General features: G+C 30.8%; 2 protein-coding genes across 2 annotated transcripts; both read right to left on the bottom strand.

Annotated features, from left to right (window-relative positions):
- Nucleotides 1–811: 811 nt before the first annotated feature.
- On the bottom strand, nucleotides 812–6,463 carry FG379_003085 (uncharacterized protein; the record flags this gene model as incomplete). The annotated part of the gene is made up of 1 exon (XM_067328743.1): nucleotides 812–6,463. One exon carries the CDS (start codon nucleotides 6,461–6,463, stop codon nucleotides 812–814), a length of 5,652 nt encoding a protein of 1,883 aa, XP_067184883.1.
- Nucleotides 6,464–8,678: 2,215 nt separating this feature from the next.
- FG379_003084 (uncharacterized protein) lies at nucleotides 8,679–13,676 on the bottom strand (the record flags this gene model as incomplete). Its single annotated transcript, XM_067328742.1, has 1 exon — nucleotides 8,679–13,676. One exon carries the CDS (start codon nucleotides 13,674–13,676, stop codon nucleotides 8,679–8,681), a length of 4,998 nt encoding a protein of 1,665 aa, XP_067184882.1.
- Nucleotides 13,677–13,749: the final 73 nt, after the last annotated feature.

Here is a 13,749-nt window from a genome sequence, read left to right as displayed (position 1 = left end):
TAAATATTTATCTACTAATTTTACACTTGTTAAAGTTGACTTGGTTTTTATATTATTGTATTAGACCATTAGTGAATATAGTGGCGGCAGCGCCACTATAAGGCTTTTGCCCAATATTAATTTTTTAATACAAAAAGGTCTTGATCGTTTTCTGAGGATATATATCTAGCAGTCATAATTAACGTGCTTTGGGGCTGCCTCGAGAATAACTACAAACAGTAAGAAGAAAGCTGGAGAGTGTATAGATGAATATATGGATGATTATACAATAAATTTGTAGATATGTGACAGGCATATAGAAAAGTAAATATATGGTGAACTGCATAGCAGATATAGGCAAATTTTGTGAGAAGCCTTAGATTTGCAAACTGTTGTGAACAAAATAAAACGTAACAAGGTATTTAAATTAAAAAAACGTCAAGCAGGAGTCAAACAGCTAGAAGGATGTGCAAAGGCGAAAGAAATAGGTTGTAGAAAAAATGGGAATTAATGCAAGAAAAAAGTATGCTGGTAATAAGCAAAATACATGCAAGTGTACACATATATTTGTGCATGCACGCAAAAATGTCAGATAACGTAAAACAAACATGTGAATACAAAAAAAAGAAAAAGAAATAGATGTACATAATATTCATTTCAAATTAAGGTATAATACCAGGATACTGACAATAATAATATTTTTAGGTGTTGGTACCGTAGTTTGCTTCTTTCTAAGTTTGATTATTAACGTGGAAATGTATCGTAAACAATCCATAGTTCGGCTTCTCTTAATTCACTATTTTCTAAATAAATAAAGGAGTTCACAAAAAACTCATTGTTTTCCGTAGTCAGTAAGTATTTGAGCAAGATCAAGTTGTGTTGGAATGAGACTTGGATGAATTATATTTGCAATTTTTTGTTTTGCAAGTATCCATACACAATCACAGTACTTTATTGATTCAACGTGATGGGCAATAATAAAAACATTACAATGTTTGAAGTGCGTATTTACAATAAGATTAATGTTGTTTTGAAGTCCAAAATTTCCATTTAAACTCGGCGGAGGCTCGTCAATAAGTATCATTCTGTATTTTTTTGAATTAATAATAAGTCTAGCAATAGAATATAACCTAAGTAGTGATTCAGGAAGTAAATTGACATTTGAGTATAAGTCAATATTTTGATCTAAATCTCTTTTATTATAGTCAATAAAACATTTATTTATTCCATCATAAATATCGTCATCAGAAAATTCATTATATGGATCCAAAAAGTCCCTGATTGTCCAGTCCTTTAACACCAATGGGGTCTGAGGAAGAATTCCAATCACATCCTTTCTTTCGCGAGTGGATAGGGAGGATATTGGTATATCATCTAAAGTTATTTGACCTTTCTTGTACTCAATTAGTCCAAGAAGTGCTAAAACCAGTGTAGACTTTCCAGATCCCGTTCTTCCAACAACCCCTATGTGTTGATTAGGACCAACATTTATATTAATTTCACTTAAAATGCTGTTGTAAACCGTTCCCTTAACGTCATAGTAACCAACATCCAGGTCAATAATAGCCAATCCTGTTCTTGAATTCACATTCTTATAATTGCCACATAGTTGAACTTTTTCTTTGTCATAATGTTTATTTCCCTCGTCTTTGATATCTGGAATCGAGTTGTAAACTGGACCAATATTCCTTTTCACCCCACAAGGCAAGTTTATAGAAACTGAACCATTATTTTTAAAATCATCAGGACTGTTTACATTTATATTATTCCTATTTTGCTCAAACGCTTTATTATTAATTCTTGAAACTAGCTGATATATCCTTTCCCCACTACACATGTCCCTCTCCATCGCTGAGTATTTATATGTTATTATACTAGTTGTATCGGAAATGAAAAGGGAATATAAAAGAGCAAGGTACCTTGAGCTACTTTCTTGAATCGGAACGAATGTTATAAACACAACCAATGGAATAGTGTAGAGTTGCAATCTAATTGCTGCCCACTGACTAGATATATGTTGAAGTAGTCTTATTCGTTGCAAATGTTCTATTTGCATGTAAAATTGACTCACTATATGTTTTTGAGCATTAAAAGCATATATTGTGACAATACCATTAATTATTTGTGAAAATAAACCATACATTGGAGATAATACCGATAATGCGATTTTTTGAGCTCTAACATTAGTTGTAATATAACTTGTACACACTACTTTATATGTAATTAATATTACAATGAGTGTAACTGGTAGAGAAAGTGGTGCTATATACGTAAGCATTATTATTTGCACTATGTAGTCTACACTTGGCACTATTACAGATGCAATTTTTTTTAAAGGTAATTCATCCATTACAAGTATGTCTGTGCTGAGTCTATTCATTAAATATTGAACTGGTGTTGAGTCATAAAACCAAAAGGGTGAATAAAATACCATTTCCAAAAGTTGATCATGGGCCTTGTTTGAGGCTTTAACTCCTCCAATCGCCTCTCCTACGAATAAAAATGAACCAAGTAGTCCTTGCATAATAACTATGAATGCGTATATTACTATAAAATATACATTATCGTTTCCATTTTCAACTCCACTTATGTACGCATCGGAAAACCTGTCCAATACTGACTTAAGTATACATGACAGGAGTAAAAATATACACCATCTTTTTCCTATTAGTTCTAGATACCAAATGTATATCTTAGCACCATCTTTAATAGTGCTTACAATACTACTACTATTGTAATTATTGTAAAATGTATAGCCATCTCCTATCGTTATAGGATTTGGTATGTGTGGGGGTTGGTCTGGAATGAAAGAATGATGACCAAAATTGCCAGTTTTTCCTTCACTAAAGGTATTAATAGTATACAATGTATGACCTACATCATGCTCACATATCTTTTTGTTCCTACCTGAAATGCCAAATCTGCTGACATAGTAATACCCGAACAAGTACTTGAGTCCAAATTTTGAAAAGAATGAAATGTTACTGCCGTCCTCATCGTAAATAATTGTATCACTATTATTATTTAGTTGATTAAAACTTTGTTCCATGATTTCCCCAGTGCCACCATCCTTATTATAGATTTCATCATCTCTACCGTGTTTAATATTTTTCAACATTCCTCCTTTTTTCATTATTTCAGTCGTAGTTATTAATCCACCTCCCGCTATTCTTTCCATAATTTCTATCTCCGTTATCAAATCAGATGGAAGACTTTCAGCCTGAGCCATTTCTGAAGATTTTATGAAGGTGGTTTTCCCGTTGTTAAATGAAAGTTTTCCAGGTCTACCCGAACAGTTGTTTGTATTGTTATTGCTATTACTGTAACTCATACTTGTATAACTTGATTTGGGAGTTGTACATATTAATGAATGAAAACTTTCAATACTCAAATTTTTACTGCTTATAGTAGAAATATGACTATTTATGTGTTGTATTATCTCAAGTTCACCCGTTTTTTCCTCTACCTTACTATTTCTTTTGTCTTTATTTACAATATTATTATTTGCACTAGCACTACTTTTACAGTGTTCACTGGCTACACTTGTTTTATTTTTTTTCCTATTTTTAACTGTCTTCTTGATTTTCCTTCTTTTTACTATGTCAATTAATTTATTAACGCTATTTTCTAGCGATGAGTCTCTTTTTCTTCCATTAATAGGACCTGCATTGAAAAACAATGAGTAAGAGTTTGAGAGAGAAAATGACCTTTTCTTTAATAACTTGTTATAACCTTTACGAAAACCATGAAAACCCTTATTAAAACTGTAACTTCTACTTTTATTATCCTTTTCTTTACTCACATTATAACCATAAAAGCCATAGTCAACGAAATTGTAGTGGTGTTCATCACCAATATCAATGTTATAATAATAGTCGCTGCAAGTTGTTATATTACTGTTATTTTCATCTTCTCCGTTACTATCTTCGTTGTAATCCTTTTGAGTATCATCTAATTGGTGATTGCAATCACTTTCATCTAAATTTACGTAACCCTTATTGTGTTTAAAGGCATCAAAACTCTCTTTAGATTTGAGCATATCATCAAAATTTGAATTGGCAATTTTGCCATGCTCCTCTTTATAATGCAAACAACAGTTGTCAATGTTATTAATCATTGAAAGATAACTGTAAACAGGACCTGAAAAGAATATATTCTGGTTATTAAGGTGAATAATGTACATGCAAGTCCAGTTATCACTACACACACTGCTGTTATTTATAAAGTATAATAAAGATGTTAAGTCAATTGTTAATACAACATTAGAATGAACAAGAAAACCATTTTCGCTGAATAAGTCATTGAATATTTTGATAGCAACATTTGGATCTAAATTCAGAAATATATCGTCAAATAAAAATAAAGATGCCTCATTTATGTAATATAAACAACGAGCAAGCGACACTCTTGTTTTTTGTCCACCACTTAACGAAGATCCACCCTCATCTATCACTCTTAAATCACCGTCTTGCCATGAGTTAAAATCATCCTTCAACTGGCAAACTGTTATCACTCTTTCATATAAATCCTCATCTAACTCTTTTCCAAATAGTATTGATGATCTAACAGTACCTTGTGGAAGCCATATTGACGCCTGATTTGTGTATGCATAACAAGCATTACTATGTTTTTGGTCGAGTATTGAGTTTATTATTGATGTTTTACCACATCCATGAGATCCTCCTGTTATTATTACACATCTACCCTTTATACTGCCATCAGAATTTCCATGAGCTTTTAAATAATTGTACACTATTCTTTTTGACTCATTTAGATAACTAGTACCACCAATATTGTTACCTTCAGTTACATTATTTTCTGTGGATTCAACGCTAATAACATCCCTTAAAACATTATTTTTCACGTCTTCTTCAATAATCACGATTCCTTTGCTTTCCCCCTCCCTTATTAACTCGACTTCACTCTCATTTACTCTTTCTTCTTTACATGTCGATATTTTGCCACAATAACTAGAATACTCCTCACCATCTCTGGTCTGACTATTTTCTCTAATAAAAAAGTCCAAAACTCTATCGTCACTAATATTTATATTATTACTACTGTTAAAATCACAATTTGTACTCCCTTCATCCTCATTATTATCGCACCTGAAACTATAGTCGTCGAAATGGGAAAATATGAATGTTTTTATTCTCAAAATTGATATTAGGCCCTCTATAAATGTAACAGGAATTCCTCTTAATGGAGATGAAAACGAATGAAGTATGTGAATGGAGGTTAATATAGACGATATATTCAAGGATTTGCTGCTTAAAGTATAAAATAATATGAATACAATGAGCTGTGTGGTTTTTTGTGTATAATATTCTAAAAAACTTCCAAATTGCGTTCTTATAAGCCTTTTTTTATTATAATCCGTCTCTATTTTTCTATTGTAAATTAATTTATTGTATGCCAAATCCTCAGCTCCCATTATTCTTATCAGTTTTAATGTACCCAGTATATTGTGGCATAATGACAATCTCTTGTCCCTGTTCTCCATAAATGGTGCCTTATATATTGTTCCTACTATTTGGAATCCAAAACTAGTTAATAGTAAAAGTACAAATGTAACTATTCCTGGTAATGCTGCTGTAAAACCAACCTGTTTCTTTAACAATGTCCATGTTAATAACACACTTATTGGTAGCAACATTATATCTATCATTGAATTCAAAAAATATTGAACAGATGTTATATCGCCAACCAACATGCTAAATACATCCGGGTCAGACAACAAGTAGTTTAGTGATCTTTTGTAACCCAATAATACCCTCTCTTCTCCATCACCCTCAGTTTCCATATTCTCCTCGCGAGCGTTACCACTTTCTACTTTGTTGTTGCCATTAACGTTTATATTATTTACAATATTATCATTATATTCTTCATTGTTATAATAATAAATTTCTTTATCAATAAAATTCAAATTTTCAATGCTGCTACATTTTTGAGGAGTAAATTGTATCTCGAGTTTAATGTTTTTTTTTGGAGTACTTGTATAATTGTATTCCCGGTCTCCAATACTAGTCAAATTTTGGTTGTGATTTTGTTTATATGACAATAAACGATGAAATATAACACCAGTTAATCCAGACTCTATTCTAATAGTCAGTCTCGATATATAAAGCCTGTTGTGTGCATCTAATACAGACTTTAACAAATATGATGTCACAATTAGTATGCAAGACCCAAAAACTCCCTGTTTATTTGAGGCAACAAGTCCAAATATGTAGGAACATAGAGAACATGATAATAGAAAAAGCAACTTTAATATCAAGGAAATAAATATGGATTTTCCATATACATCCAATATCGGAGTCCAAAACGAATTATTTCCGTGTTTAGTAAGCGATTCTCTTAGTTTATTTATCCATATTGTCGGTGAATCACCTCTAAACAGCAATGGGTATCCAGGATTGCTTCCATTATTTGTTATGTACTTACTCCACTTTGAAAGCCAGACCACACTCAGTAAGTCTAACATTAACATTCAAAGGCTATTTAACGATATATATACATGTATACATGCATGTATATATATATATATATTATATTTGTATTTACATATATTTATTCCTATAAATATCTATTAGTTATATATCACACATACACATTTATATATTACTTTAAAATATAGATAGTGTATTTATTGTTATATTTATATTCAATAAAACCTTAACTGAATATTTATATTTTTCATTTGGCATTTACATCTATTGTTACAAATCAAAATAATCCCTCAAATATTACTTTGTATTATGGCCCACTAAATGAACTTATTACTGATATTTATATAAATTACACTTAATATTTATCAAATATGTAATAACTTAATTGTGGTAAAATTTACATTATTTTTATACTTTCTTATTCTGTATGCCTATACCTGGTTTTATATCTGATAAATTTAATGCAGCATATTACTTAAGTTGGTTTTGATTAAAATAACATTTATTTACTATATTTATTTGTATCTTCTCGCCTATAACACCTTATCTATTTAATGTATGAGTAAAATACAAGAAATGTTAAATGAAAAAGAGAATGCAGTATGCGAGTTTTGAGTTGTCAATTTACTGTATTATCGTCAAATAACAATGATATAGGCATGTGCCCATTAATAACTAGGTGTTTTATTTTTATTTTCCTTTCCTGAAAAAAGTTCGAAACTCAATTTACTGTATTACTTGCTCCCACTTATTTGTATACTTTATTAAAGTTTTTACTGTTACTCTCCTTTTGTTATGGAACAAATACAATAAGTGCCTTTTTTTATTCAATATTCTTTTTTATTTTTTATACTGAAGTAAACATATAATTTTACCCATTCAATACCATAAACCTCTAATATACACATTTATATAAATAATAAATATATATTCAATAATTATAACCTTAGCCGCCTATAATATAGTAGATATTTTCCCATAACAAGTAAATATGAAAAATGCAACTCTGCATTTTGGGAAAAGAAAAGTAACCAGAAGATACCATTTAAATATTATAAACAAGATGGATAACGATGAAACACTGTGTGTTGAAACCTATCGTATGACTCGTTTTAATTCTAAGACATATGGGGCTAAACTTTAAATTCTTTTTTCAAAAGGTTTTTGGTTGTAGAAACATATATATGAATGCATTTCATACCTATATGTTCTCCTCTGACAAAATTGTTAAATGAAACTTATTTACAGTACTGCTGCCGTTATTTGCACTGTTATCACTATTCCTTGTTACAACGGTAAACTCTACTACTTATTTTAATGACACTACTCTTATTATTACTAATAATATTGTTTAAAAACGGCAAACCAATGTTGATTGTTCTTTTGTTGCCTATTTTTATTTCGACCCTCAGACTTTAGTTAGTGACTAAAAGCAAAATTTGGTTCCTTTTCACCTTCTTTGTGGTAAAAGTTGGCATCAGGCGCGAAAATAATGCATTTATATTTTCTTGTCCATAAAAATACATGCATAAAGTGTATGCATGCATTTATGGATGTAAGAAATGGCAAAAGATAAATTAATAAAATATATGAAATTATATCTAAAGTTTAAACAAATTATTAATGCTATTAAACAAATATTTTAATTCTAAATAGCTAATGTGAGACGCCTTGTCGCATAAATACTTCATACTCGACTTTTTTCCTTATAAAGTTACGGTATGGATATTAACTCAATGAACAAAAGAGTGCTCAGGATTGAATAACTCTTTGGTTGGTGCAAATGTACTTCAATCTAAAAAAAATAATACAAGAAGTGGAACAAACACGAAAATAACGGCACATGCAAATTTCGTAACTAACTCCAAGAAAATCAAGGTAAAAAATTCTAAGCAAAAGATGTGAAAATAACAGTCGCACCTTTTATTAGCTACCTCTCTTTGAAGGTATTTCTATAAATTAACTGGTTGATTGTGGTTTTTAAATTAATTACCAAAGCTAATGTAAAAAAAGATCCAGTAAATATAAAATTTTACTATTTAAATACTAAAGTTTACGGATTCACTAATTTGTCTGTTGGATAGTTAGATTTAAAAAAGAATACGAAAATGATATTAAATTGAAAATGTAAAAAATAAAAGAAGATTTAAATTGATAATCCATTCAAATTTTCTTTTATATTACTCCTTACATTTTTATAAAATGTTAGCCTTTTCTCTTACTGAATCCAAATCGCAATTGTGATATGTTTTATTCGTTATTTTTCAAAAGCTGGGCAAGGTAATCTTGAGTTACAATTCCTTTCGGTTCAACAACATTATCAATGGTCCCGTTTCTGAGAACCCATATTGAATTGCATTTTTGCAAAGAAGCAGCGTGATGAGCCACAACAAATACAGTACAATGTGGAAAATAAGTTCTAATAAGTTCATGAACCGGAATGTACGTCCTACCAATAACATGGCCATCAAAATTGTCTGGTGGAGGCTCATCAACTAATATAAGTCTATAATCACGTGCATTAACAACCAATCTGGCCAAAGATAAATATCTAAGTTGTGAATCAGATAGATATCTAGCAACAAGAGTATCAATGCTTTTTTCGTTTCGGGCTAATTTCTTGCGATTATCAGTAAGTTTACTTTCGTTATGGTTAGAAATCGAATTATGATTATTTCTTGAATTATTAAAACGGAGACAGAATTTATTGCCTAGTTGAAAACCAAAGAACAGCTTGTTATTAAATGAACGTATCTCAATGTCTGGAACCAATACTGTATCTAACATTTTCCCTCCAGGTAAGGATTTGATGGTATTTGAAAGGCAACATATTCTGAGTGCTTCCCACAAATCTTCAGAGGAATGTTTGTGTTCAGGATCCAAAAAATCACGAACAGTCCAACCCTTAAGTATAAGTGGCACTTGTGGAAGAACACCAACCACTTTTCTTCTAGTTGAATTCGGCAGTTGATTTATAGGCACGCCATCCAAGAGCACTTTACCATTTGTAGTAGGTACAAATCCAAATAAAGCCATTATAAACGTAGATTTACCACTACCAGTTCTGCCAATAATACCAATATGGTCATTTGGTGCTGCGAATCTATTTATGTTCTTCAATGTCGGTGAAAAATACATTTCATCTAGCAATTTTCGGTTCATTTTTGTACTGTTTAATAAACATGGGTCAACACGGTAATTTGGTCTTCTATATCTAACCTCTAAATCAGAAATAAATATACCTATTCTCTTATCTGGTATGGCAAAATCACCAAGTACAATTTGCGGTTGTGATATATTTTTATCATCCAACTGTTTAACATATTCATATATTCTTGCAACAGAGCACATATCTTTCTCTAAACTAATTAATCTAAATATAATGTCATTTATTCCTTCTGCAAAGCTAATAGTATATATTAAAGGCAAAACCAATGAACTTTTATTATCTACGAAAAATGTGCCTATTAGAGACACCAGTAATGTTAATGGAGCTGAAATTAACTGCATTCTTATACAGGCCCATTGACAGGCAGCATGTTGCAGCAATCTTGATCTTTCTAATTTATCAACAAAACTACCACACTTTTTAAAATAGTAAGATTCTGCACCAAATGCTCTTATAATCGTGCTGCCACTTAAACATTCAGAAAATATACTGCATAGTGGTGACTGTACTAGTAATGCACATCTTTGTGCATCCCTATATGTTAATATAAGTCTATTTCCTATTCCTTTCAGTATTAAATATATTATCAAAATTTCCAGTGGTATGGCAAGTGGTACCTTATATGATACATATAAAAAGTTGAATATTAATGCTATAAACGGCAAAAAAACAGCTGTTATTCTTCTTACAATACAATTATCAACAGCAAGCATGTCAGAACTGAATCTACTTAATATTTTACCAACCGAATTAACATCAAAAAACCAAAAAGGTGAATATATTATCTTGTATAACAGTATCTCATGTGACTTCTTAGCAGCTCTAATTCCACCACTGGCTTCGCCTAAATATATGCAAAGACTAATCACACTTTCTGTTAATATAGCCAATGAAGCATAAACGCTAAATCTATTCATTTGTAGCGGTGATTTTTGAAATTCACTTGGTTTATTTACAAACAAAAGCTCAAGTACTTTATCAATAGTTACTTTTGCCAAACATCCTATTACAAACATAATTACCCAATTTGATCCCAATAAAGAAAAATACCATTTATATGGATTTAATGAAGAAAGATTAACTGGAAACTTTGATTCATGTTTACTACTAAAAAGAATCGTATCCTCAGCTTCAATTTGGGAATCACTTGTAAGTAATAACTGTTCAAATTGAGCATCTGTACTATCAAGACGATCCTCAATATTTAAAGACGGTAAATCAATTTTAATTCCATTATTCACCTCATTGGTAGTATTATCATTCATATTCTTAATGTCAACATTAATACTTGAACTAACAATATTTTTTTCATAGTCATCATAACTCCCGGTCCAGTCAACTTTACCAGAGTTCAGTACAAGTACACTAAATTTGAATGAATCGAATTCATTGCAAATCTTGTTATCGTTAACTTTATCACGGAATCGTTTAATTCCATTCATGTAATGTTGAAGGCTATCACTGCTAATGGCAATAATAGAGGATACACCTAATAAAAGGCCATCGGGACCAAATAGTCTATTGAATATTTTAAAACCGACCTCAAGATCAACACTTACAAATACATCATCAAAGAGATATAAATAAGATTCATATGTGGAAATATTTCTAATATCCAAACGTATTCTTCCATCTATACACGAGCATGAAGATGGGAGAGAGTAAAGTGCTCTAGCTAATGATATTCTTGCTCTTTGGCCACCACTCAACGAAGAACCACCTTCATCTACAGTCCTTAAGTCACCATTTTGCCATGTTAGGAAGTCGTCCATAAGTTGACAGCAATCGATAATTAATTCATACTTATTTCTATTCCATTCTCTACCAAATAAAATAACTGAACGCACACTACCTCCAGGTATCCATGGTAACTGTGGTGAATATGATAGAATAGAACCATTATTTTCTGGCAATACATTCATTTCTGCATATACACATCTTATCTCATTTAATACTGCTTTAATGAGTGATGACTTACCGCAACCAGGCTCACCTATGATAAATATACATTCCTTCAAAGTTAATTTCATGTTTATATTGAATAGAGTAAGTGGTACTTGGCAATTTGAGTTACTTTTCGAAATAGTGATATCATTATCTGCATTAGCAATATGATCATTTTGTGGGTTGTTGCAAGAAATTAATGATGAAAGAGAAGACGATGAAGGAAATTGCTTTAGGCAACAATCTACAGCGTCAATATTATTGTTATCTTGTTTACTTGTATCGCATTCATTTACATCGTTGCTTTTTTTTGAATATGAATTGGATAAATAGGAAATTGAGTCGCTGGAATTTGTACTTTTTCTTGATTTAATACTTAAAAAGTCAGATTGGGATTGGAACAGGGATTTGTTTGATGTTGGAATGATAGCTTCGCCAATACGTCCTCCTTTAAAATTGCTCCATGTGAAAAATCCATTTTTAATTAAAACCACGACAATTTCTTGACTATTTGAAGAAAACAATTTACTATTTGTTTCACTAACACTATTTTTACAATCATTATCGAAATATGTTCTTTCCAGTAATGTGCTAGTTTCAGAAACTAAGTAAGATGAAATTGGTGAGGCATCATACTTTTGGGAGTTAACAGATTTTGAATTGTTATTTCTGTTATAAAAGGACGAAGAATCATTCTTCATATTACTCTCGACTTTTTTTCTTCTATCTGATACAGAAAAGGATCTATCAATCGGATATTTTTTAATAAAATTCTCATACCTTTGGAGAGAAATGACACCTTCTATAATATTTGTCGGAAGACCTCTTATTTTAGAGGATAAAAGTACAAGTATCTGAAGAGCTGATGCACCAGTATGCACCAAATCACCACTACTGTTACTTGATGATCCTTTAATTGAATAGTAAAATGCAAGCATAAACAAAACATACTGAGAATATACTTTAAGATGATAGTCGGTAAAAGCTGCAATTCTACTGTAAACGAATCTTCTTTTGTTCCAAAAAAGTTCTTTTTTTCTTGATTCATTAACTCTGGATATAACAACATCTTCCAAACCTGATAATCTAATTGATTTCATTTCTGTCAAAATCTCATGGCATCTGTCTATTCTTTTATCTCTATTTACCATAAATGGCTCTTTGTACAGTGCACCTATTATTTCAAATAAAAAACTTAGAATTAAAATGACGCAAAATGTAATAATTGCAGGTAAAGCTGATGTATTTCCCAATATATTCGAAAGAACATACCAAGACATAAATAACCGCAATGGTAATAATAAAAAATCAACAAATACACTAAAAAATATCTCAATTGTAGATGCATCTCCAATAATTAGGTTAAATATATTTGATGATTCATTCGCAGCGTTACTACTTGTAAATTTGGCCTCGTGTTGTCTAAGTAACATTGATTTTCTGTTATAGGATATACCTTCTGAGGTGTCGATATTATTTTCAGTTGAACAAACATCATGGTAATCATAATAATTATTACTTAAATTTTTCTCATCAGATATTATACTATTGCCGTAACTTCCATTAATCTGTTTGTTTTTATTATTTATATTAAAATAAGCAGAGTCGGATAATTCTGGATAAACACTTTTATGTCTCACAACTCTATCTAACGCCACCCAGATTAGCGAACCCTCAACTTTCAAACAAACTCTAGAAGTTATGAATCTGGAATGACTGTCAAAGAAAAATTTACCTAGAACCATTAAAAAAATGCAGAATGAAGATAAAAGACTCTTTTCTTTAGTTGATGACATAGAAAAGTATGTTAAAAACACCGATGATGCTAATGTTAAAATATCAAAACATAGTTTTAAAAATAATGCATTGCATATGGGTCTCCATAGTATCCAAAATAATGGTCTATATATACAAAAACTTTTATTTTTGTAAAATGAATTCCGTTCTTCTTCCTCAAATGCTTTTGAAAACTTCTCTACCCATAAATCAAGTTTATCAGATTCAAATAATTCTGGGAGACCACTTAAAGACCTTACTCTATAGCCGTACTTTTTAAGTAAATACGGACTTATGAAGCTAAATGTTAAGAAGTTCCATATTTTCTTAGTCCAAAAAGTCTCATTAGCATTGCTCATTGTTGTAGAGTTTAGTTAAAACTAAACCAAATTCAGATTTACTCGCTTGCTCTTTCTATACGTGCGTCCAATA

The sequence above is a fragment of the Cryptosporidium bovis genome (assembly GCF_009768925.1).
Source record: "Cryptosporidium bovis isolate 45015 chromosome Unknown contig_6, whole genome shotgun sequence".
NCBI lineage: Eukaryota > Apicomplexa > Conoidasida > Eucoccidiorida > Cryptosporidiidae > Cryptosporidium > Cryptosporidium bovis.
The sequence above is the reverse complement of the archived record's forward strand: the minus strand, read 5'-3'. Positions and strand labels throughout refer to the sequence as shown.